The sequence below is a fragment of the Pectinophora gossypiella genome, chromosome 23 (genome assembly GCF_024362695.1).
Source record: "Pectinophora gossypiella chromosome 23, ilPecGoss1.1, whole genome shotgun sequence".
Lineage (NCBI taxonomy): Eukaryota > Metazoa > Arthropoda > Insecta > Lepidoptera > Gelechiidae > Pectinophora > Pectinophora gossypiella.
In genome coordinates, this window is record NC_065426.1 from 11,169,713 (window position 1) to 11,195,819 (window position 26,107).

Consider the following 26,107-nt stretch of genomic DNA (forward strand, 5'->3'; position numbering starts at 1 on the left):
GGTGTAATGGGACGCTATTATTTTATTTTCCGGTGAACATTGCCTTAATCCGCGGCATTACTGGAATGGCGGTGTAGTGTACACACTCGCCTCTGTATTAGCTGCAGCTCTTTGTTATTTTGCTGATTGTCCATCTCTGGACGTTTTACTGACAAGACGTAGGTATGTTCATGAGTGGATGACCAGTTGCTCTGCCGGACTGGGACTACTTGCAGCAATAGTACCCGCTGCCGGCTGCAGTAACATCGTGCCGTGTCGTATAAATCGAGTATAATTCCGAGCCTAGGAAGTGCCCTGGCATTGTTATTATTACAATGCCACAGGTGTATGTATAGTATACAATAGGTATATATATATATATACCACTCCTCGCCAGCTATGTCTAAGTCCCTTGTAATAGGGGCGAGCCTATTTTCATTAACCGAGCACAAATTGTGGAAACCACGTGATATCAATTTTCTACGATCCAAACATGAATTCAAACTCATAAAGTCAAATTCAGTGGTTTAGAGCCCGAGCCGCGATTCGAACCCGTGACACTACGATGTATACGAGTACGACCGAACGAACGCATCTATCAGGAATGTGGGCTTCCCCGCGATGATTTTCTTCATTTATGATCCAAACATGACGTCATTGGTTCGTTCGGTGCGAGCTCACAGTGAGAGTCAAGCGTCCTTCCAACTGCAGTACGGTCACGAGGATTAATATCTATACACTCTGGTACCATGTCACATTAACTTTTTTGACAAATTGAACTGTAAGTCTCACTAAATGTCAAATATGTTAGTGCGACAGAGTCCTAAAGTGGGTACATTATATTGCTCATGACTGTACACAGCGGCCATACTTGTACATATGTAAGTAGTTGATATAAATTAGTACATAAAATGGTTCCTTTACTTGATACCAGCTAGTATTTGTTCCCACGGCGCTGGAAGCGATAAGCTGCAAGCTTATCTCTCTGAGCTCTCGACGGCCCTTCCAGGAATGACACTAATCCAGTTACCAGTCTCGGTTCAGCCTGGTCATCGCTGTATTGTATTGTATTGTAATTACTGGAGATAAGTAGCAGCCACTACCTGGAGATTGCGCGAGGATGTCCTCGTTCATTATGATAAAAAAAAACAAAATAGGATACGTTTTTTTTGGCCCGACTTATTTATGATCGGTTGTATTTTATTCTTAAATTTCATAGAGGACTTTTTCTTTAACAATCTCAATTCGTCCCATTATTGAACCTTCAATCCATAAATAGTTGAAGATATCGGGCTGAACAGTTTTACAGCATATCCTCTTACTTAACGATCTCTCGTCAAAATGCTCATCAACAGTCGCGGCAGTGTTCCCTTGGAAAACATGGGAAAATTAAGGTAAACAGTTATACTCGACTCCTTCGGTTACACCTTGTTCACCGAGCATGTTAACATATTCATTTCCCGACCACCCTACGTGAGCAGGGATCCACTGCACCCCCACAGTCTTGTTCATATTTTGTAATCTTTGAATCCACTTTAAAACAGTATATAGGTATATAGGCTATTGATGTACTTCCATAATTCGAGGTACATCGAGCCAACTGTTGTAAAGCGCTTTTAGAATCGGTAAATATAACAACCATTTGAATTCAAAGATTCGATATAGGTTAAAGCCTCGCAAATACCAATCAGTTCTGTTACATTATTTAAATTTTGACGTACTTATATTTTAAACTAACATGAAACTTTGAGTGAGGGTCATAAAAAGCTGCTCCAATATGTTGTGAATCTTTTGTACCGTCCGTAAAGATCCGTCCGTAATCATCCGTAAAGATTTTGTAACAATCGGCGTAAATTTGTAACTTATACTGATTACTTACATATATATTTTATATTATTTACCCTGTACGAACGCTTTCCATTTAAATCTGTATATCCTTTCATTGATTAGGAATATAACCAGAGTGAAAAACCTCATTAAAAATGTTAACAAAATATATTTTTCCAATTGAAGGTATAGTGTGTTTCATATATTTATTTCTTATCGTACAGAAATACTATAACTACCCGGGCACGAGTCTTAAGCTCGTATATGACTCTCCTATTCCGATAATGAAAATGACGATTCTAATTTGATGTTCTTTGAAATAAATATGAGACGATCTGCGTAATAACTCATTCGCCATTTTCCTACAAATAAATCGGTTGCTAGTTTTATTTCGTTTAATCCACTTCATTTTTTGCCATACTTCACCTGAAGAGGCTGACTGGTCGAAAGATGAACATAATAATTGCCAATTAGTACTCGCAGCTCTTCTCATAAAAGCGATGCGATTTTTTTCCTGTGGAATATCAGAACTACGCGGAGTGGGATTACGTCGGGAATCACCTAATGCGAGACGTCGCCCTGCACCCGCGTTAGCCGGCAAGGTTGGGAACAATGCGGTTGGAGGGTTCTCATTTATAATATTGTATCGACTGCTATATTGATGTGACCCACAAAACGTCATACGAGCTGAGAATTTGTAGATTCTCTGGAATCGCTAACTCTTTGCACGACACTCACTTCTCCAAACCGACTTCGTTGTCTACTTCAACTCGAATTTCATACCGACTCATGTATTTATATAAGCGATGCGGATTTTTTAGATTTAATTCACCTAATTTTACGAAGATTATGAGATAAGCTTATTTCGCGCCGGGTCTGGGGCAGAAATGACCAGTCTCCTTTACATTTATTTCAACAGTTCGTTCACTAGAGAGCGTATTTTGCAGCATATTTTAGATTTACTTAAAGACGCACGAACAGAGCCATCATCAAGTTTTCATACTTCATACGCGATTCGTGGCAGATCAGACAGCGACAGATATTGTACTTTTTGATCAGAAGTTTTTTTTTGTATAATACCAATTATTAAAGTGAAAGCTGAATACTCATGTCATAGGTTTCCTTACAAAACAAATGTATTTTAATTTCATTTACCTCATTTCGATTCATTTTCCGAATATCTTTTTTGTATCAATACATATACAAATTAAAAAAAAAAAAACGAAACAAAAGATATTTAAAATAGAAGTAATTCTTTAGAAAGGTAAAATCTAAAATGGTTTGCATATTTTACACGTATTTTTTCTGACGTTCATATTCGCAAGAATTTTGCGAATGCGAATACTCGTTATATCCCTAGTAGGTACAACCTTCGGCCGGCCGTGAGTGAGCAGACGACGGGCAATTAGATAACCAAATAAGCGCGCACCTCTTAGGTATTCGCTCGAGTGCCGACGCGGAACTTGGTTTATGATTGTCTTCTTCCTGAGTATTAATTTATTGATTCACCTACAATAGGTTTTTTTTTAAATCCCATGATCATGCCCTTACCTTAGATTATAATACATTTAATTAGTTTAAGTAAAATATAAAGTAAATAAATAAATTAAGTAATTATAAAGTATTTGTTATGTTATGTTATATACTTAGTTCATCCTGCGATGGATGTATATCGTCTTGAGCTTAGGTTATATCATGTTAAAACTTATTTGTGTAGCTTCCGCGGTATAGATAGTGTGCAAGGCATCCGCGCCCTTCAGCCAGGAATCCTCCCGCGTGATGTGAATTTACTCATCAATCATAGCACAAGTAATAGATAGCTACAATGTTAAATGTTCTAGAGACATATCTATTCCCGTTGGCCGCCACTGCTTCTCCACCACTTGTGGATATCTGGAAAAAAAGTTTTACCATCCACCTTTCGGGCAAGCGTGTGCGACGCATGGTAATTAGGTAGGTTTAGGGATCTTTATATCTCCACCAACCCGCAGTGGAGCAGCGTGGTGGAATATTCTCCATACCCCCTCCGGTTGATTGAGGGGAGGCCTGTGTCCAGCAGTGGGACGTATATAGGCTGTTTATGTAGGGACCTTTATGATCCATCCTAGATAATAAAATTAACATGCAACAAATAATTAAATGCGAACACACCGGTTTGGGTGTAAAAAAATACCACAGAATACGCAGTAACACCACGACGCTCATCCGCGATAACCCGCCCGCAGCCAACAATATTTAATTGAATAGGCACGAGTCTCGATGATAAGGAGGATTTGTCCCTGGATTACCGCACTTCACGGTACGAGGTAAGAGGATGACTCGAAGGTTGCCTGGCGGCGACGCCCGTCATAATCCCCAGACAATAAGTACGATCTAAGTAGATACTTGATTAGAAGATAATGAGGCTACTTTGATTAAGCTAAGACTGGTCAGTGCTCAATATCTGACATAACAAATGTAACAGCCTATAATATACCTAGGACCTAGATAGGGAGACAAAATACGAGTAGTTGTAACGTATATTATAAGTCGAGGTATAGGTGTTATTGTCACTAACGTAATATCACTAATTTATCTTTATCACAAATTAATTGAAAAAATACCTTACTCCTCACAACCAATTCATGTAAGTTAAGTTGCCAAAATTGTAACAAGTTTGTGAACTGTGTGTTGGTTACAAATAAAGTTGGTTCACGGGCAGAGCCGCGCGCCACAGGTTAGCGCGCGACCAATCACAGTGGAGGGCGGGGCGTGAGAGTGCGACGGAGCGATAGAGGACTGCTAGAGAGCGAGCGAGACGTCATACAGCTGTAGGCTGTCGCTCGCAGGTGAGGTGCACCAGTCATTACGAAACGCGCGACGCGGGCAGACGCGGGGCCAATATAACAAAAATACGTACGATTACAATTACTTATTAGTTATATTCAATTAATTTTTCAATCAATTACTATAATTATTTTACAGACCGTATCGTAATTGCAAAATAATTGAAGAAAACATAAATTTAAAATTAAATTATTTTTAAATTAATTTCCATTATCACTGGTAATCAACGAGAAACCGCGTCAAATCAATAAATAAATAATGTAAAGTGTCTCAGTGGGCTGTACACTCGCCGGCTGCCGTACATATAGGGTACATATTTATGTGACCGACCGACACGTTAACAAGTGACATTCTGAAGTGCGTTTCTAAACTAAAAAATATTCAAGCTTTGCTTTCCAAACTAATCTCACAGTTATCAGTCGTTGAGTGAGGGGCGGTGGTAGTACTAGTCTAGCCGGTGGTGACTGGTGGTGACCGGTGGTGACCGACGGTGACGGTGGTCGGCTGGTGACGTCACCCTGCTGCATGTGATGTCCGCGCGGCGCGGCGCCATGTACACCATCGACCACATCCTGGGCCGAGCAGAGCCCGCGCACCGTGAGTTACACACATTTTTATCCCAATCAGTCTAGCGGTTTTATCGTGAGAAAAAAGATCATTACAAAAAAAAAAACCCACACTTGTGAATCCTCACGGGGTGGTGTGAGGAGGGAACGGGGAGACAAGTAAACGACTCGAGTAATGACGAAAGAATGCGCATTTATTTCAATAAATTAATATATTAGATTATAGTAGCTTCGTAAGCAATAAGTACCTAATATAGAAAAAAGTTTTTAGACCTTACAGTAGGCAGACCCACAATTAAATAAAAAACAACTTGAGCCGCCTAAACTTGTATAAACTTCTTATTTATATTTAGGGTTCCGAACCACAAAAGAAATAACGGAACCCTTATAGGATCACTTTTTTTGTTTGCGAAGTGAAAATTTACCAATTATTTTTCTGCAAAACGTATTGCATTAATGAACGTATGAACCGTATATTTGGATCTATAAACGATGTAAGCAAAATCAACTCAAACTAAAGTCAACCGAGAAGACGCTTCTTTTTATAAATTTATTGTAAGTAGGTAACGAAATCATCATCCAGTGATTCCAAGCAGGAACGAAGGCGAGCTTGAACAACAAGTATCATATTTCCAGCACAACGCTACAGATTAAATAATAAAAAAAAAACTATCGTAAAGGTAAACAATACAAATAACAGTCTACCAAAATAGAAATTTCAATAATTATTATTTACATATTCTTAAGTTATGTAATAAAATAGAAGACAAGTTTATTTTTTACAAAAAAGTTGCGATTATGTTCCGATCCTTGTGATTTTGAACGCTCGAGTGGTAAATACCATCCGAGGATAACCTACACATATCCCCATAGGTGGGTACATCACTAGAAAATCGTATTATACAATAAACATTGTTCTAAACTAACCGTAGCACTACGTCGCTACGTCTCGCTACGCGGCCGCTACGCCACGCCTACAAAAGACTTGAACGCACTACGCCCGGCGATAGATCATTTTAGAACATGAAAAACCGGCCAAGTGCGTGTCGGACTCAAGCAACGTATATTTGTGTTACATATTATAGATTTTTTTTATTCAGTTTGAATTATTGCGAGTCCGACTATAACCGTTTTATTATTTTCAATTTTATTTTAGACTATTCACTATAATGGCTTATGTATGTATGTGTTACCGTTTTTATTGATGTTCTGAGTCTTATTATATACGCCAGTGAAGGTAAGCAGCAGGCGGGTAAAGCATTTTATCTAAAAAAGTAATATTGAGAGTCAACTAACTATGTCATATCAAACAAATTAATGTCAAATAGCAATTATTTTCTTAGATCAAATTTTCAGCAAGGGCGCTTATATTCAATATTATTATTTAAAAATAAAGCAACATTAAAAAAATAAAATTACATTTTAGTGAATAATATAAATTAAAAACACAATAAATTAATAATAAATAATAAAAATACAATTAATGCCCACTAATGGTTAAATTTATTAGTAAAATACTTTCTTTATTAGTTAATGAACTGATTATTATTTAATTATGATTTTAATATGATATAATTAATAGAGTAATGCGTAATTGACTGTTGTGGGAGGACGTGTTATTAAGTGCCTCTTTGTTAAATTAACCACGCGGTAGCGGGTTGTGACTGTCATTCCGTGTTGCCCAGGAGTGTCTCACACACAACACGCACAGCAAGTGGCAAGTGACGGGACATCCTTTAGACAAGTAGCGGACAGGATGTCACTTCGCGGTGCCTGGCTATCTTCGAATTGTTATTTTGACGACTCATGGCCCTGCCCACCCCGAAGGTGACGCGGACGTGATTGTATTTAGGAATAAACCAGAACTAAAATATTAGCTTAGAATTTCACAACGTTTTAAATACGATATTGTTGATTGTGAACGATGACGATGCTTTATGTACTTGTAACTTGTAGGCACTTTTAGATTGAGTGTCAAATTACAGACGGCGATACGGCTCACCTCCTATCACGTTGGGCTAATAGAAAGCTCGGTGAGGCGTGGGTACTTAGGTAGTTCAACTTGCGATGGATGTACCTCTGGTTAGCCCAATCGGGAGTACAGTCGTGACCTCATGTGTCTTGGATTAAATATTGTGTATAGTGACCGTATATCAACTCAGTCCGTCACCTATAATAGTGCGGCGCTTCAGGCATCAAGTAATACGTTAATCAACTACGTATACAGGATCTAATATTCTATTCGACTTAAAGGTAATCTTCTTTTAAATTAAAAGGCAAAAGTGAGTTTATTCGTTTGCGTTCATCATCATGTATCGTGTGGGTTGTGAGGAGGATTACAAACCTCATTAACCCTGGTGTCAGTAACGACTACGTACTTCTACATCAGTAAATAGTAGGGACCAACGGCTTAACGTGCCTTTCGAAGCATGGAATCATCTTCTTTTCGGACAATCAGGTGATCAGCCTGTAATGTGTAACCAAAATAGGGATGTTACTGTGAAAACCCAAAGGACGGTTAGTCCTAAGATACTATTGAACTGTCGATGTCGTAGGAATAATCATCACGAGCCTTGTCCGAGGTATTGGAATTTATTAAAATGAAAATGAACCAGTTGCGTGCCGGTAAAAGTCCGAAAAATGAAAAACGCGCGCATATTGTCAGGGGTGTAAAGTAAATAAAATACTTTCCAGGACCGGAAAATCTAGTGTCCGTATTTGTAACCATAGTAAACGCGTGGTGCTGGATGAATGTCATTTTAAAAATAGTTCTTTTTCGAGGCGGACTTCTTGTATTCCAAGTGGTCTTTCGTGAATCCAGTTGGCCACTTGTGGTGTGGTCCCGTGCCCCCGTGCAGGCCCGGCGCCGGCGGCGGGGCCGGCCGCCCGCCGCGCCCGGCGCCGCCACACTCCGACCTCATTACACCAGCTGCTGCAACTTGTACAGATTACCATTCTTATGTTTGGATTATTTTTAATGAAAAATATAATAACAATAGAGACCAGCGGAGATCCAAGCACGCCGCGGGATGTTGGCCCACAACAGTAATGAGGTCTCTTTTGTTACATTACTGGCTGTTAGCCGCGACTTCGTTCGCGTGTAAATTTTGTGAGCCGTGAGTGTTTTGATCAGTGCATAGTTTAATACACACTTTTATATCCCCTTTATACTCAGGGGTTCAATTTCGCAAAATGCCGCTGTACGGTTTATACCGCACATCGTTATAATTTGTACTTATTATATCAATTTACGCTGACATATTACAATAAATCAGCTCACGTATAACAAGCGCCGCGTGTACTCATTTCCACTCCTTTCCGAACAATTCAGTAATTTTATCATTTTAAATCAATCAAGTTAAAGATATTACGGCCACATCAAGGACCGTACAGCCGCATCAGTTATTAATGACTAGCTGTTACCCGAGACTTCGCGTAAAACCCTACTAATAAAATTATACAAGATTCAAATAAACTTTGCCACCCCTTAGGGGTTGAATTTCCCAAAATCCTTAGTCTTAGTGATCACTACGTCCAAAAAAAGAACTCCCATGTAAAATTTAAGACTTCTACCACTTGTAGTTTCTGAGTTAAAATAATTAAGATAAATAATAATAATTTTAGTTAGCCTGGATTGTCCCACTGCAGGGCAAAGGCCTCCCCTCTGAGCTTCCATTTCTGCTTGTCCTGAGCGATCTCTCTCCAACCGTCTGAAACGCGTCCAGGTCGTCTCTCCATCGCTTCCTGGGTCTGCCTCTGCCTCTGCGTCCAGGAGGTGTCTACTCCGTGACAACTTTTGCCCACCTATCATGTTGCATTTGGCAAACATGACCGGCCCACTTCCACTTTAATTTTGCAGCTTTTTTGCTCACGTCCGCGAGAATAATAATAATTATTAAATATTATTATTATGTCACATTGTGTGGTGTGATGTTGTAGCAGTACAGCATCAACCCAGCTGATCAATGTCATTGCTTGTGTTAACATTTAATTCCATTTTAATTCCGCCGTCAGCTCGCACTCCAAGTACGTTTCCCATCACAAAACGATTAATAAAACAAATGATACAAATCTGTTCGACCTTTAAACTGCACTCGGGACAGATTGATGCGATGTAACGAGGGCCAATTTGAAGGGATTACGCTGTACGCCGCTCCGCACAACTCACTCGCTACTGTACTCTCTCTGCAGTACATTAGTTTGACGATACCCGAGTGGTGTGTCGTACGCCCCAGTCACCGGGCTTTGATACGCGAATGTTTTTATAATTGCCGTCGCGCGCAGCGTGCAGCTCGCGCTACTCTGTGTTGTAAGAGGCTTACCGTAGGATACTGTTATCAGATTTATTTCCGTACTTATTACGGAAGCTTTTAACATTTTTCTTACAAATAATGCAAACATATTGATTTACACTCACGCCTTCAATCACTATTGGAATAGGCAGAATCACGACTTGGAGCCATTAAACCCTGCTTGGAAGAGATTGCTACTTAGCAATAATATCACTTCATCCACTCAGCTGCTCGGGTGTTTGTGCTGGACATCCCCTGTAGACCAACACGACAATAGACCCAGCATCAAATGATCTAAGGTCATTATATACAGGGTGTTAGTGATATCGTAACGAAAACATTAAGAAATGATTCAGATATCTCAGTATTCGTTACTGAGGGGGATGATTCAGACCATGATTCTGAGTTAATATTAAGTGGAATTTTCCATTACAAAAATATAGAATTGAAAATATTTGAAAAAAATAATAAAAAAGACATGAGTTTTGCGACGGGAAATTCCACTTGATACTAACTCAGAATCATGGTCGAAATCATCCCCCTCAGTATTCGGTACGAGCTCACTATCACCTTGTATTACAAGTCATTCACTGGTGATTTGTATCTACAAAGAGAAAGTTCAGTTCAGCAAAGTCAGTAGTAAGGCCGCCTATTGTACTAATTCTATTTCTCTTTTGTTTTGTATTTTGATTTTTTCCTGTTTGTGCAATAAAGTATTTGTTATATTATGTTATGTTAGTAACACGCTTTGGAAGATAACATCCCTTAAAAAAAAGAATAAAAAAATAAACAACATAACATCACGCCTGTACAGTACACCCCCCACTCCTCGCCAGTCGTGTCTAAGTCCAATGTAATAGGGGGCGAGCCTATTGCCATAACAATTCCTGGGAGTCACGTCATATGAATACATTTTCAAGCATGCTACGATCTTTCAACAGTATTCGTAGACTAAGATATGGAGAAGAGAGATGATATAGGTATTCAATAGGTCACCTAAATACTTCATTTCAAAACTTGCGAAATAATCCCCGACTCACTAAAGATTTATTGTTCATTCAAATCTGTATAGAGGAGGAAGTTTTGTTCCCGTGACTTAGTAACTCAGTTGAGGAGATTATAATACGGCCCTAGTTAACATGGCGTGTGACGTGAAGTGCCGTAGCAAGGGAGACAGGCGGGCCGACCCCGCGGCGCAGGCGCACAATAAACATGCGCTTGTATTGTGCTCCTCGCTTTGTACGGCTAATACTCGCAACAATTATAACAAAGGTATAAAAATAGAATTAGTATAAATAAATAGTGGAACGAATAACATCAAGTGACGTTAAGTGGCGAATAAAAAGAGTATACCGTTGGGGTCGGCTGGGTGTAACACACACGCGACGTACAGCCTTATTGCCTGTGTGAGAGGGTGGGAAATGGTTTGTGTGGATGGTGCAATTAGTGTGGCGGGATTACCCTGGGCCGGTGGGAACATGTCTGTGATGATGCTGGGCGGCGGGCGGCGCGGGGGGACTGGTAGCTGGTCGTAATATTCAAAGATACGTTGTTTGAGGTTTACTCGATAACTAACATTATTGCAACATAACATCGGGGTCATACCGCCGCATGTCAGGACCATGAGACACGACATTCCGGCACTTTCTAACATTCCGACATTAAAAGTGCAAACAAACCACGAAGGAGCGCAGACAGATATATTTGCCCTGAGAGAAACTATGGATGTACCTCCTCCATTCAAATCTCACCAGTCACTTGAGACTTGAGGTGGTGTGTTTCAATGATATTCAAAAATAGTTTATTGTCAATGTAGGAACAGAGAACACTTTCTGAAGTGGTCGTAGAGTACGTCCAAATGTCATTAATAACATTTGGACGTACTCCCGGATATTGCGTGTCATGTCTTGATAAACTACTTGGTATGGGCGAGGTGCTAGCAATCTGTCAGCAGAGTCAATACCATAGAATAGAATGAAGTAGGTATGTCTGGAGAGCCGTGATAGCCCAGTTGGAGGAACGGTTGACTCTCAATGTGAGTTCGTAGGTCCGAATCCCAGCACAGGCCTGCACAATTTCGATCACAATGTGCTCAGCGGTGAAGAAAAACATCGCGACGAAATCCACATTCCCGAGAAATGCTTTTTTGATGGTATTTGACTTAAACCTGTATTGGGATGGTTTTCCCTTCGCGGGTTGGAAGGTCAGACAGGCAGTCGCTACTGTAAAAAAACTGGACCTGATATATCTTCAGTGAAGAACTGGATACCGCTGGGGTGAAAGTGATGAAGTATGTATGTGTATGTCACAGAACAAATACAGCCGAGTGTGCTTTGATGTTTGGACGTATGTATCTTTTACAGATAATCTCGAGAATCTGTCGTTTCAATAGGGATTACTGTCGAGAGTATCACAGTACTTTTTTTATATTAACATTTGTAAAAAATCTTATTTGAATAAGGCAAGTACCCTTGCGATTACAATTATCATAAAGGCTTACAAATACAAAACGACTTATGAACAATCACTGTTGTTATAATGTTAAGTACAAACAACAAATGGAAACGTACTTTAATAGTTATTAATGTTATTATAATGTTGTAGTTTTGGTAATGCAGTAAGAGGGTAGATGCATTCATTCGTGAGGGTGTAGGGCGGAAAGGAGTAGTGATGTAATATACTAACATCATTTTTAACGTGACTTATTGTAACTACTTGGCCGGACTAATGGGCAGCGTCGAGGGTTCTCATTCGGTTATAATTTATTGATTTGAATTTGTGTCGCGACGTCCGTTTTAAATCAATTTTGTTTATTATTTTATCAGAATAGGATTATGATAGAAATTTTATTCAAAGTCAAGATTTTATCTCAGCTTACAGAGTAAAATAGCATCGAAGCCCCAAAAACGTCAAACAGTGGTTAGAAACAACAGAACCTTAACCTTATTAGTATCTAGTAGAACCTGTATTGGTCTGGTTTTCCTTTCCCGGTTTGAAAGGTCCGACAGGCAGTCGCTTTTGTAAAAAAATTGGACCTGTCAAATCTTCAAGTTAGGTAAGCGGACCCTGTGAAAAACGGAATAATGCTAGGGAGATGGATGAAAAGAAAGTACTAAATACGTGCAATATTTATTGTCCCAGATCGCATCGAGCTGAAGAGCGAGAGCACGCACTCCGACTCGGAGCACGAAGTGGAGCCGGGCGAGCACGCGGCGCACGAGCACGAACACGAGACTGAGCACGAGCACGAGCACGCGAGCGACGCGGGCGAGCACGCTGACGCGCTGGAGCAGCTGGACGCCGGCAGACCTCGTAAGGTAACTTGCTTATACTGCTTGTTGCTGACGCGCGCGTCGGTGTGGCCGAACTACGCTGATAAGAAACTGTGAGCGCGCTGATGAAACGCTGACGCGTTATAACGGCGCGCTTGCCACTAGCGTGCCGTTTTCGGCTACGAAGACTGCTACAGTGAGTTAAATAATAAGTAAACAGCCTTGTTTTGGGGGCTCTTATATCACCCAATTGACCTTAGTAAGTTAAGTTCTTTAAGCACGGACGGTCGGACAGACAGGTTGGTTCAACAATAGGGTCCTGTCTGGAGCAATAGCAGGTAAATTGCAGTTAGTAGCTCTACTACGTAAGATAAATATTTCTTGTTCTTTTTTTGTCCGAAATTAAGAAAATCCGTGCTTCGGAAGGCACGTTAAGCCGTTGGTCCCGGTTACTACATACTGATGTAAGTACGTAGTCGTTACATGAGTCATGTCAGGGACCTTTGGCGGCTCAATAGTAACCCTGACACCAAGGTTGATGAGGTTGGTAATCCGCCTCACAACCCACACGATAGAAGAAGAACACTTCTTTCTTGCAAAGACTGTATGTTCGTCCTGTTACTCTCATCCGATCTATCGGTGTGAAGACGTGACAGAGGCAGACAGAGTTAACCATACCGCGAGAGAGGCAACCATAATGTAGAAGATATGACAATGTCCAGTGTAGAGATGAGAACAGCTCTGTGTATGTTGAAGCAGGTGAGGCGCAGCCGCACGACGTTCACGACGTACCAGCTGCACGAGCTGGAGCGCGCCTTCGACAAGACGCAGTACCCGGACGTGTTCACGCGCGAGGAGCTCGCGCTCAGGCTGGACCTCAGCGAGGCGCGCGTGCAGGTACACACGCACACAGCACCACCCACCCTCACATACACATACACACACATACACACAGTACCACTCACCCTCGCACGAACGAACATGCACAGGCTCACACTTACGTATGACAGGTACACAAAAATACACACATCACACTATTCACATCATTATTATATTAGATATTTGTAATTTTATTTTATGATTAGACTTTTTGTGATTGTCCTGTGAAAGTGTGTTAAAAGGCTTAGTTCCTTTATTTGGATTTACCTTCAAATATCTCACTGACATACTTCACGCTCTTGTTACTACCGAGGTGAGCCACAAAATTGCGCCACAATAGTGTTCACATTATAGTGTGGTTGAGATCACACGCACCATCCAATTTAATTTAACTTACGAATTCCATATTTTATTAATTATATTATTAAATATTTTTGGAGCAGTAAAAATTGGAGCAGTACTAGCAAACACAATTCCAAAAAAATATCATAATAATTTAACGCATACTTTAAGCTATACCACCACAAGCAAAAATAATAACAATCTATCAAAATTCAAAGAATGTTCTGTACATGAAATAATTAGAATCATTGACAATCTAGATGCCAATACTAGTACAGGCTTCGACGGAATAAATACTAAGTCTCTAAAATGCATTAAAAATGTGGTAGCTAAGGATCTATGCAGTTGCATTAATGAATGTTTTTCCTCGGGTACTTTCCCAGATAACTTAAAGATTGCAAAAGTTAGTCCCATTTATAAATCGGGAACTAAAACGGACCCTGGTAACTATCGGCCCATCTCAGTCCTACCTGTGATTTCAAAAATATTTGAAAAGGTTTTATACTTACAACTTGACGAATATCTTAACAAATTAAATTTCCTTTCCGAACACCAGTACGGTTTTAGGACTAAATCTAATACCCTCTCAGCTTGCACTGACTTAATCACCAAAATTAAAACCAATATAGATAACAAACACATAGCATTAGGTATATTTATAGATCTACAAAAAGCTTTTGATACAGTTAGTCACACACTCTTATTGCAAAAGTTACATAATATCGGTATAACTGATCTAGCATATAAAATCTTAAAATCTTATCTTACAGATAGGTGTCAAATAGTTAAAATAGGAAACCATCAAAGCAGCCGGGCAAAAATAACTTGCGGAATCCCTCAAGGATCCATACTAGGGCCACTACTCTTTCTGATCTATATAAACAACATCAATACAGCAGGTCTAACAGGACATATCAGCCTATATGCTGACGACACGTGTCTTTTTTACTTTGCCCACTCCATCCACGAAATAATAAAACAGGCACAAAATGATCTTAATATTCTTAATATATGGTTCCAATGCAATCTATTAACAATTAATACCAAGAAAACCTCATACATGATTTTCTCTGCTAAAAATAAAAAAATCCCTTATCATGATCCACTTACCATAAACAACATTAAAATCAATCAATCACATCAAGAAAAATACCTTGGCCTAGTACTTGATGATAAACTGACATGGGCAGCCCACATTAAATACATTCGATCTAAAATAGTAGCACTTACAGGTGCTATGCACAGAATGTCTCATTGTATACCATATAACTTAAGAGACACTATCTACAATTCTTTAGTCAAACCACATTTGGAATATTTGGTACAAATTTGGGGCTCTGCCGCTAAAACCAATCTTAAGAAACTCCAAACCTCACAAAATAAGCTAATAAAGGTCCTGTATCGCATAGATTACTTAACACCAACTGAAATAATTTATAATAAAACAAAATACTTTAATTTATCGCAATTATATAAATATAACACATGCATACTGGTAAGGAAAATTTTACATAAAACCATTCACTCAGACATCACTTTCACCAAAAAGACCCACAAGCATAATACAAGGAACAAAGATAATATTGTATTACGTGGACCTAGAACTAAAACTTATGGCATTAAAAATATATTATATGAGGGAGCGCAGATTTATAACAGCTTGCCAAAAGAAATTAAAAATACTGAAACCATGACTTCTTTTAAGAACAAACTTAAAACCTATATAGCAGCAACGTAACATAATATATACCATAATATATACGTAAAAAATTAAAGTTTTATTAACTAGAGGATTACATATATACCTATTTTTGTATTATTTTCTTTTTTTTCTTTTAGTTAAGTAGTAATAGCATGTTTGTATAAACTCTTGGATAACTATAAGCTAATATATACTGTCTTAATGTTTCTCATATTAAGTGAATTTGTAATTCTTTTGAGAAATAAATCTTTAACCTGAAATATTTGATGTTCAGTTAATGTCACCATTTATAAATAATTAATTTTCAATTTAAGGTTTGATTTAATTTGTTCGGTTATAGTTATTTCTATCACGATAATTATGTCGTGGTAATTATTGTATTCGGCGGGAATAATAATTGTCGGCAATATCGTGTCACCGCGGAATAATTTAAGTTATAATTATTACCTAAGATCCCTTAGATTGCCTAGTGAACAACGCAAAATAATTAAATTAAAAACTATACACTTTGATAATATAAATATTACCAGCTTGCAATTAAATCTCACTTTCCATTAAATTTCTAATGCACCATTTTAATCCCCTATATAAAAGTTCAGGCAAATGTACAAAAACTTACATCAATGGACAAAAATACAGCTATAAAAAAGGGTTATTTAAAAAATCTGCAGCAGAATTTTATAAAAGACTGGCAAAGAAAAGTGAACGAGGGAACAGTGCGACTGAATAGTGTAGTGTAGTGAGTGGTAATTTGCGCGCTGTATCGCGAGCGCGACGTAATTAAAATTAGTTCTATTCTCACCCGCACAATGCACGCAAATTGTAGCCAACTGGACTCGCCCTCCCCCCCACTGCATCCCCCTCTCGCCCCCAACTCCCCCCACCTGCCCGCTTCATCGGCGACAATCACATTCAATAGAAATTCTATCGCATTGTGTTCTGAACTTTCACTATTATTATGAACTTTCATGTTTGAAACGTATTGAAATGTTCACAGGCCGGTATCGGTTTAATAGGCGACAGTTCGGTGCAGTGGACGGCTTTTGTTCTAGGAGTTGTGACTTCAATTTGTGATCGAATATTATTAATTACATTTTACATACATACATAAACAGCCTATATTCGTCCCACTGCTGGGCACAGGCCTCCCCTCAATCAACCGGAGGGGGTATGGAGCATACTCCACCACGCTGCTCCAATGCGGGTTGGTGGAGGTGTTTTTTACGGCTAATAGCCGGGACCAACGGCTTAACGGCGAAGCACGGAATCATCTTACTTTTTCGGACAATCAGGTGATTCAAGCCTGAAAAGTCCTTACCAAACAAAGGACAGTCTCACAAAGTGATTTCGACAATGTCCCCATCGGGAATCGAACCCGGACCTCCAGATCGTGAGCCACTACATTACAATTAAAATTACATTACATTTTAAATTGAATTACATTTTAAATTAATAAATTCAGATTTCGACGGATTTGACGATTCAACTATGTTTTCAATCATGATCCTAAACTTGAGCGCTTTAATTACGCCATATTGCAAATAAGTGGAGCTGTTTATTTTATTACTTAGAAGTAGGCCAAGAGCTATTGGCAACCATTCCACATTGTGTACAATATCCCGCAGCTGGAGATATGTCTCTGCCTATCTCCCGCCACCTATCCACCTATCTGTGTATGCGGGCGCGCATTTTTACCGATCACAAGGTAGATTTTCCTGTCATATTTAATATTTCCTCAGATATATCTGCTTACCCCGGTGAACATTTAGGGAATGTTTCCCACTAATCGTCAACTACATCACCGCCGAACCCCCCCTATGATCCCTCTCACGGAATGTCTCAGGTAATTCGCGTAGTAAGGAGGTCATCAGCGCGCATTCATGCAGCTCTAATTAAACGTTGAGTGCTTCATCACAAAAAATCATTTGCTCATTTAGCCGGCTTCGTGCATCTCAAGTAATAACTCCCCCAAAATTGCACCGATTGTTTATAATCCTTTAATAGTTGGCAGTCGACACAATGGCGATTTAAATCAAGCACATGACATTAGGATTGCCTGTGCTATTAGTCGCTTGGAATCATAAAATGATTGAATACTTAAATATTTCATTGCACTGATATTCACAAAAACTAAAGTAGATACTTTCGCAGGAAGCGATTTCTTCCACCATGCAGGCTACAGTCATATAATAAGGAATAATACTACGTACTGCAGTGTAACAAAACAGTCAGATCTACAACAAAATCTATTACAGTAATATATTATAATTATCAGTCGTTTGATAAATCAGTATTTGTCCTTATCAGTAGATATATCTGCTATAGTAATATAGTGGTATACCACAAAGCGGACGCACTAGCCATCTACGAGCTGTAGCCGTAGTATGCTGCGCGCGTATCCTACGCGACGCGATAAACAAACTAACTTTATTTGACACGCGATAAATGACCGGATTAAATTAGTTAACAGTTCAGCAACAAGATGAAGTAATCTGGTGAGAAAAATTGGGTATCTAAAATGCGTTTTACAAGTCAGTGATTGACTTAATCAGCAGTAAGTTAATTACAGCTAAAGAGCGGAATTACTTGCAATGTGTGCGGTGATGTGGCGCGCGTGAGTGGCTCGCGCCGCGCGGCACAATGGGCTAATTAAGCGAGCACTCCGCGGCCGCAAGTGCCGGCAATTTGGTGATTACTGCAGCGGGCGGGGGCGGGGGCATACACCACTGGCTGGGGAAGCTTCTTGGTAATAGTAGCAAGTGAGAAACGGTGTAGATGTTGGATAAAATAACATAACATAAACAGCCTATATACGTCCCACTGCTGGGCACAGGCCTCCCCTCAATCAACCGGAGGAGGTATGGAGCATACTCAAAAAAAAAAAAAATATAATTTAAAATTGGGGTACCACCTTATTAAGTACAATGATCTTAACTTCACAATTTCAAACATGTTCGCTGATTTATAGTACTCTTGACGTGGCTTTCCTTTAGAATATCGTGAAATGATCGCGGTATGGTCGGCCATCCTTTCCCGACTCTGCCACTGCGAAACCGATGTTGTATCATTAATGTATGATGGCTGTTAGGAATATTCTTAATGATGCATTGAAAGATGATTTCTCCGTCATATTCGTGTCGATAGCCATGCATATAGTTCGTATTTAATGGACGCGTTTTTGTTCACAAACTATTTAAAGATAAAATAATGTATAATCTGAGTAGTGCTATGGCTATCAGCCCGTAAAGGGCGTCATTTCCAACAATCTTCTACTATTCAACTTTTACGCGAATTTTACAGCCTGGGTTGTTATCGTTTTTAACCGGAACGTAACGTACCAATAACCAACCAATTCTATGGAACTCGCTTTATTAAACTGACCGACGGGTAATCGAACCTCATACTTTTTATTCATAGTTTTAATTCACGACAGCTCTCGACGGAGGAGGGCGCAAATTGCTTGTAATCCTCTCAAGAGGATCCCACGAGCGACGTGATGGACCCGCGACCTAGTGTGGTAGACGTTAGGGTTCGTTTCAGGGTGTCGGTTACGAGTGGATATTTAGAATGCATTAGAGCTCAATAGAGCGCGACACGCGGCCGAGAGCTCTCTGACGTCACAAGTGCCGCTGTGACGGCACAAGAGCTCTGTGACGTCATCGAGAGCCTTTATTTCTTTATTTGCACTTCGCGGGCGATTTAATAGTCGCCTGTAATTAATATGGACACGTGGTCCTGAAGATTGGTTGTGATGTATTTTTATGGGGAAGAAAGAAATAAATCTTCCGGAGCCAGCGTTCTTCCTGAATCGACCACATTTACTTGGGTTCGGCTGCTACTCTGGACTGGGAGCAAATGAAAAATTTAGAACACGTTCAACTGCTTGTCTTCTCTTCTTCTCAAGTATTTAATAAAAATCAACAGAAGGATTGTGTCCCTTTTACTTTTTAGTTTATCATAATATGGACGATATTGGGCTGATCACACGGTTCATACACCTTTACATCACAAATCTTTCTTCACCACTACCAAGATTAAAATAACTTGCAGACACAAAGGTGGTTATATGATGAAGCGCATGGCGAGAAATTATTCGCTTATTCTCTGTATAATTAATGATGTAAATAACTACATGGCTTTATTCCCAATTGGACAAGTAACGGAGTACCTACACTTCACTGAGCTTTCCGCTGCCTTACAAAAAAATGTTCCATAAGAAGACAAGCAATTATAAGCAAAAATCCATATTTTTTTACAATAATGGATTTGAAAACCAATAGCAAATTATCACCCGTTAATAAAATAAGAATGTATAAAACGGCGCGGCATCGTTTAACACGCTGTACGTGCGTGTGTAGTGGTGTAACTGCAGCTATTAGAGCAATCAAAGAGTTGCTTTGTGATTGAAGAGCTCTACAGTGTAGATGGACTGGGCACTTGTCACTAATACGTGTAATGCGAGTGAAGTGAGCCGCGGGGGCGCGGGGGGGGGGGGGGGGGTAATACGACTATGTAGATGTAGAACAGAAAGAACGGTGGCATAACTTAAGCTGTCGCTTCCGTTGAAAATCGAACTTCCCAAGGCCCAGCCATTTTCAGAAAAAAATGTTAAACAATGAGATTTATATTCTAAAAGTGCTTTAGGCCTACAGGTAAAGAATTGCGAATCTATATTAGAAAGTTAGTCTCGTCAAAATCAAATTATGGATGTAGACTAACGTATACAGGATGTTGGTGACATCGTAACTGTCCGTGTAATTTTCCGTCGCAAAAGTATGGAAATGAAAATAATTTAAAAAAACAAAACTTTTCATGAATTTTCCGACTGACAATTCCATTTGATATCTACTCAGAATCATGGTCTGAATCATCCCTCTCAGTATTCGTTACGGTGTCACTAACACCCTGTATATAACCTCAATACAATACAAAAACAAAAACCAAAATCACCACCACCAAAATAAAAAGAAATAATTACAAAAAGTCTCTTAACTAAGTACATGGCAAATGGCGGCCTTATCGCTTAAAGCGATTTCTTCCAGACAACCATAAGGCGAGGAAAAAGGTAAAAAAAAAAAATTGGAAACCTCCTTCCATAGTACATTATATTTATAATGTAGGTACAGGTATGTGAGTTTGCTACCGGCGTATCACTCTTATGAAGATCATGATCATCAGCTCATTAACGTCCCCACTGCTGGAGCACGGGCCTTCCCTATGGATGGAGAGATCGGGCCTTAAACCATCACGCGGGCCCAATGTGGATTGGTGGTTAATAACGACTGCTAATGCAGCTTATAAAGATAACTAGGTCTTTTCTGTACTCTGTGACTCGGATTTATGAAATTACACATTTTTTTCGGTTTGACAATGTCTTTTGTCGCCGCGAGGAGGACACGTATGCGTAATTGCTTTTCATTTGCGGCCATTGTACTGGGGGCGAGCGGGGGGTAAAAGGGGGAGTGGGGGTGACGGGGGGGGGGTTGTCAAATTGCCAACAATTACACAATAAAAAAATTAAAGCTCCGCCGCAGACGTGCGGAAACAGCTCGACTCGAGCGGGTGATTGCATCCAATAGGAGAAAATTGCACTTTAATGCCTACAATTTTCATCTCCCCATCTCTAGCTTTTTAAGTTAACGAGATTAGCACTTTCTATACGAGATTGAGTATTTAATTTCACACAATTTAACACAAATTCGTTGGAATACAATCGCTGTTATAATAGACACAATAAGATTATTAAAACATAAGTAGTAAATATTCTTTTGTTATGTGTAATGGTTGTGAAATTTATATTAATGATATTTTTAAAATTAATTTTGGGAATTGAATCATTTTAGACATTAACTAATTTTCAAGCAGCGCGCAGTAATCACCTACTTCAACCTCTACAATAACAAATTAGCTATTAGTCAACGGGTAAATATGAAGTGTACTCTAACTATGTGTCGTTTCCAGGTGTGGTTCCAGAACCGGCGCGCCAAGTGGCGCAAGCGGGAGAAGGCCCTGGGCCGCGACCACGCGCCCTTCCTGCATCATGAGCACGGTGGGTACCGCCCCACGGCTGTCACACTCATCGTCTCCCTAGCGTTATTGCATTTCTCACGGGCTCAGCTTACCTAACCTTCCAACCCGCGAAGGGAAAACCAGTCCAATATAGTTTGGATCACATACCTTCGAATCGCATTTCTCGGGAATGTGGGTTTCGTCACGATGTTTTCCTTCACCGCTGAGCACGTATAATCATTTTTGATCCAACATGAATTCGAAAACAAATTCGAAAATCTTCACAACATAACACAAACATAAATAGCCTATATACGTCCCACTGCTGGGCACAGGCCTCCTCTCAATCAACCGGAGAGCACGCCGAACCCCGCCGGGAATGCCGTACTTGGTCGTATGTACATAAATATTATGTTTCTGTAGTTGAGCGGCTTATTTATTACTTATATATTTTGTACGTTAAAATATTTAGAGCGGAAATTGATTGCCACTAAACCGTTTTAAAGCAACATTCATTACGGGCGGGTGATAATTGTGGTGATTTATTCGTGATTTGTTTTTAATGCGGGGGTGAGCGTAATGACGCGTGTTACATGCAGTGGCGCGTGTGGTGCCACTGCGGGCGGCGGGCGGCCAGCGAGCATGGGATCGTGCCGGTTAGGACTGTTCTGTTAGCGTGGCAGTTGTGAGAACTTTTTCATAAGCAAAGGGCGACACTATTTTAAGAGATTTAGAACTAAAATAAAAAAAATGTTGTCCAGTGTCAAACTATTGTCGCGACAGTGAGTGATTATAGTAATCTACTTATTATATGATCCTGTCGGAAAAAATGAACGTAGAAAAAAATGTGATTTAAAATACCACGTGGTCAATACATCGTTGCCAAGAGAAACCTGGCCGGAAGTGACTTCGTTATAATTAAAACACATAATAACGGTTTCTTACCGCGTTTAAAGCAGGGATATGAGACTCCCGATATTTCGACACTATTGCAAGTGCCATGATCACGGGATGACTGATGAGATTGGAGTGGAGTAGGTAGATCCATAATTTTCTACGGGCAGACATGTTTGTCTACCCTCTTTCTTTGCCGCTTGTTTATGTATTTGATATCGTAGCTTCGTTATATATTATTTTTACATATTTTATCGACTATCGCCTAACACAATAGTCACTTATCGCTACGCCACATCGCGTTCACTGGCGCCGCGCGTCAGTGACAATTTGACAACATCCTCGCCCGCCGCCGCGCGTCGAGGGCCGCCGTAATAAATACGGAAACCTATCCGATGTTTACCGATCATTACCGATCGTTTACGATCGCTATCACATCAGTGTCCGCGTCGTTAGCAGCGCCACCTCGCTAATTGGAGTATTATTTATGGGAAATTTGTGTTATTTACCGATAATTAGATCCTATCGTGATTCGAGCCAAATTACCGGTTTCGGAAATCGTTATTTATTTTCCTTACAACATTTTGTTGGGGATGATATATCGATAATGTGTGAAATCAGTTTAAATAACGGTTTAAAGCTTTGTTTGTTTGGTTTGCTATCTCTGTGATCATAAACTGTTGTGCCTAGTACCTACCTACGTTCGTTGGCTGTGTAAAGGTGTACGCACACTGGCGGCAGGTGGCGAGTCACAATCACAACGCGATCATTGTTCGCTATCGTAAGGGTGTATACACAACTATCGCTGCGCGTGCGACCGCACACCTGCTGGGTGTTATTGCTTCATAATCGAATCATATCGGTTTATTATCAGTAAATAGATTAGAGATCATAAAAAGGTTACAATATTCAGTTCATAATATCTACTATCTGTCGGGTTATTGGTGGTAAACACATGAAGTATTTTTAGCATCTAGGTACTTAGAAATAATTTCATCGGCCATTACGAGCGCTCTCTGCACCCAGTCTCTGGAATATTACAAATTATGTAAATCGACTACAAATTTGCATGTTTGTTAATTAACTCTTATGTCATCGTCATACGAACGACTGCATAAAAACTTGATTGAATCTCGAGTACAACACGTCGCGTCATAAACGAACCTCCATAAACATGCAATATTATTTCACAGTGGTAGGCGAGTGGTCATCTCCGCTGGGCGGCGAGTGGTGGGCGCTGGGCGTGGGCGCCGGACTGGGCGCGGGTGGCGTGGGCGCGTTGCAGCTGGGCGCTGGAGTGGGGGGAGGGAGTGGGGCGTTGCCTATACCTGCCCTCGCGCCGCTCTGGCCTGACGCCGAGCCGGCTGCTGCCTTCCGGGCGCTCTTGCATAGGTGGGTGGATACATAACTGACAAACACGTAAAGACAAATTATTTATTCCAGATGACTCGAATAGTTTGATATTGCGCCCCCGCCTGATTTCTTTATGGGAGGGTTTATTGGACTGTTCTATTTTTATCAGGTACGTATAACTAACTAGGTGCCGTTGTTGCAGGTACGTGCTGGCGCTACCCCACGTGCGCTCCCCCCCGGCCCCCCCGGCGAGTCCCCCGCGCTCCCCCCCAGCGGCACCGCGACCCCCTCCGGCTCACTCGCCGCCCTCATCGCTGCGTCTGCGCACCGACCCGCCGCTCCACACATAGCAAGCCTCACGTCACCTCGTATTGACAGACGACATGTTACATAAAATATCTAATTACACTTGGTCCAATTATCGTTAGTGTCCACTATACTGTTATCTCTTGTAAAAAAAGCTTTCGTAAATAAAGCATTCTGTTGCTTGTCTGAAAGTTGTTAGTATGATCAAAATTCGATTCAATAAATTAAAAGTTATATAAGAACTAATTGCAACAGGTAATTTGAATTACAAAGGTAGCAACAAGTTCTACACAACATATCTGATCGGTAAGAAATCATGTCGCATTTTGAGACAGAATCTATATTTAATAAATACTTATAAAAAAAATGTACCTAAGTACCTTAATTAAATAATAATTTATAAACTTCACGAAATAGATAGGCCGGTGTTGGTCAATGAAGTAAAACGATGAAATGAAGCAGAACAATAGAAGGAAGCGTCAAAAGACTTCATAAAGGAGTTTGAAGATTCTAACATCGTTCCGCCATCTTGAATACTTTCCAAATAATTGGTCATTGGAATAAAATGTGTCACAGATTATCAATATTCTGTAAAATTGCATGGTCATAGTTACTCTAAACTACTTTCGTTCCAGTTTTATTTCTAGTCTGTGTAAAAACGAGTAAACAGGGAGTTTGTATGTAGTAACGGACGTGTGCCTTAAAGTTCGATGTTTCCAACGTTTATCTGTCGATCGGTCTGGACATCCCTCGACGATCTCAAATAACGTAGCTTTAGGTTTAGATTCACAAAATAATATTAAAAGGTCCACGGTTAATCGTGACGGGGCGTGCTCACAACTGACGGGTCATGATCACTAGTGACAAGTCGCGATCATAAGTGACGGGTAATGATCATAAGTGACTATGGCCTCAGTTGCGCAATTCTATTCTGTAAACCTTTTAATAGTTTCGACTGTGAATTGTGATAGTTTAAAATAATATTGTTAACATGCAAGAAATATAAAATTAATGGACGGGCTCTTTATTTAAATATTAAGCTATTAGTAAACGCATTGCAAAAAAATTGTCATAATCTTTTGTTGAATTAACTTTGTATTTTCAGATATTTTTTATATTGCCTGTTTTGAATTTGGTACGTTTATTGTGAAGTGGTAAGGCCTGTCTATTCATTTGACCACAATCAAAGTGTTTTAGTAGGTAAGTCACACGAAATGTATCAGTTTGTAAACACATGAGTCGTTGTAAATACTATGTGTATTTGTATATATTGTAACATATTGGAGTAGAGTACGGTAGGTGTAAGTAGGAGTTATTTATTAGCGCGTAGTGTAGACAGTTTGCAATAATATACGTGTAGAACAACATAATAATAAATACATTAATTGATAATTTATTACTTGTTTAATTTTTTCTGTTCTAATTTCTTATAATAACATAAATACTTTATATTACACACAGGAAATACTAGATTACAAACAAAAGTAAGCAGCTAAGTAGCAAACTCTTCTTCTTATTTTTTATTATTATGACCAATTGTCAATAAAGGACACATTTATGAAACAAATAAAAGAGAAGGTGCAGGTCGTGTCGTATCGGGAGGTGAAGGTTTTGGCGGGAAGAAGAGAGGAATGGCAATTACTCCACCGACAAGAGCGCAGCTCTTAAATAGAGAGAGAGAGTCAATAAAGGAACATCGTAAACTGTAATTGATCAATCAACTTAAAATTCTATTTTAGTTTTATCCCAAAATTCTATCAGTTGCTATCGCTTTGGAATGTTAGTGGCTGAGGAGCACGGTGGGACAAACCATTTTATGGTGCATTATGCGTGCCATTACATAACTTCGGAAGAACTTTA

At 39.8% G+C, this 26,107-nt stretch overlaps 1 protein-coding gene across 2 annotated transcripts; it reads left to right on the plus strand.

Moving 5' to 3' along the window:
* Positions 1-4,722: 4,722 nt before the first annotated feature.
* LOC126377591 (retina and anterior neural fold homeobox protein 2) lies at positions 4,723-25,643 on the plus strand. Of its 2 annotated transcripts, none has more exons than XM_050025404.1 (6): positions 4,723-5,229; positions 12,632-12,807; positions 13,519-13,659; positions 21,647-21,734; positions 23,782-23,980; positions 24,144-25,643. In XM_050025404.1, the coding sequence occupies exons 1-6, from the start codon at positions 5,163-5,165 to the stop codon at positions 24,289-24,291; spliced, it is 819 nt and encodes a 272-aa protein (XP_049881361.1). In that variant the 5' UTR covers positions 4,723-5,162; the 3' UTR covers positions 24,292-25,643. The 2 variants fall into 2 exon arrangements, with proteins under 2 accessions (XP_049881361.1, XP_049881362.1); XM_050025405.1 differs by having other exon boundaries at positions 13,522-13,659.
* The last annotated feature ends 464 nt before the right edge of the window (positions 25,644-26,107 follow it).

What these genes read in the sequence shown, in the direction of transcription:
- LOC126377591 (XM_050025404.1), top strand. Translation starts at nt 5,163, where the DNA reads ATGTCCGCGCGGCGCGGCGCCATGTACACCATCGACCACATCCTGGGC. An exon ending in ACGCCGGCAGACCTCGTAAG is followed by an intron (nt 12,808 to 13,518) that starts GTAACTTGCTTA and finishes TGTATGTTGAAG; the next exon opens with CAGGTGAGGCGCAGCCGCAC. An exon ending in CTTCCTGCATCATGAGCACG is followed by an intron (nt 21,735 to 23,781) that starts GTGGGTACCGCC and finishes ATTATTTCACAG; the next exon opens with TGGTAGGCGAGTGGTCATCT.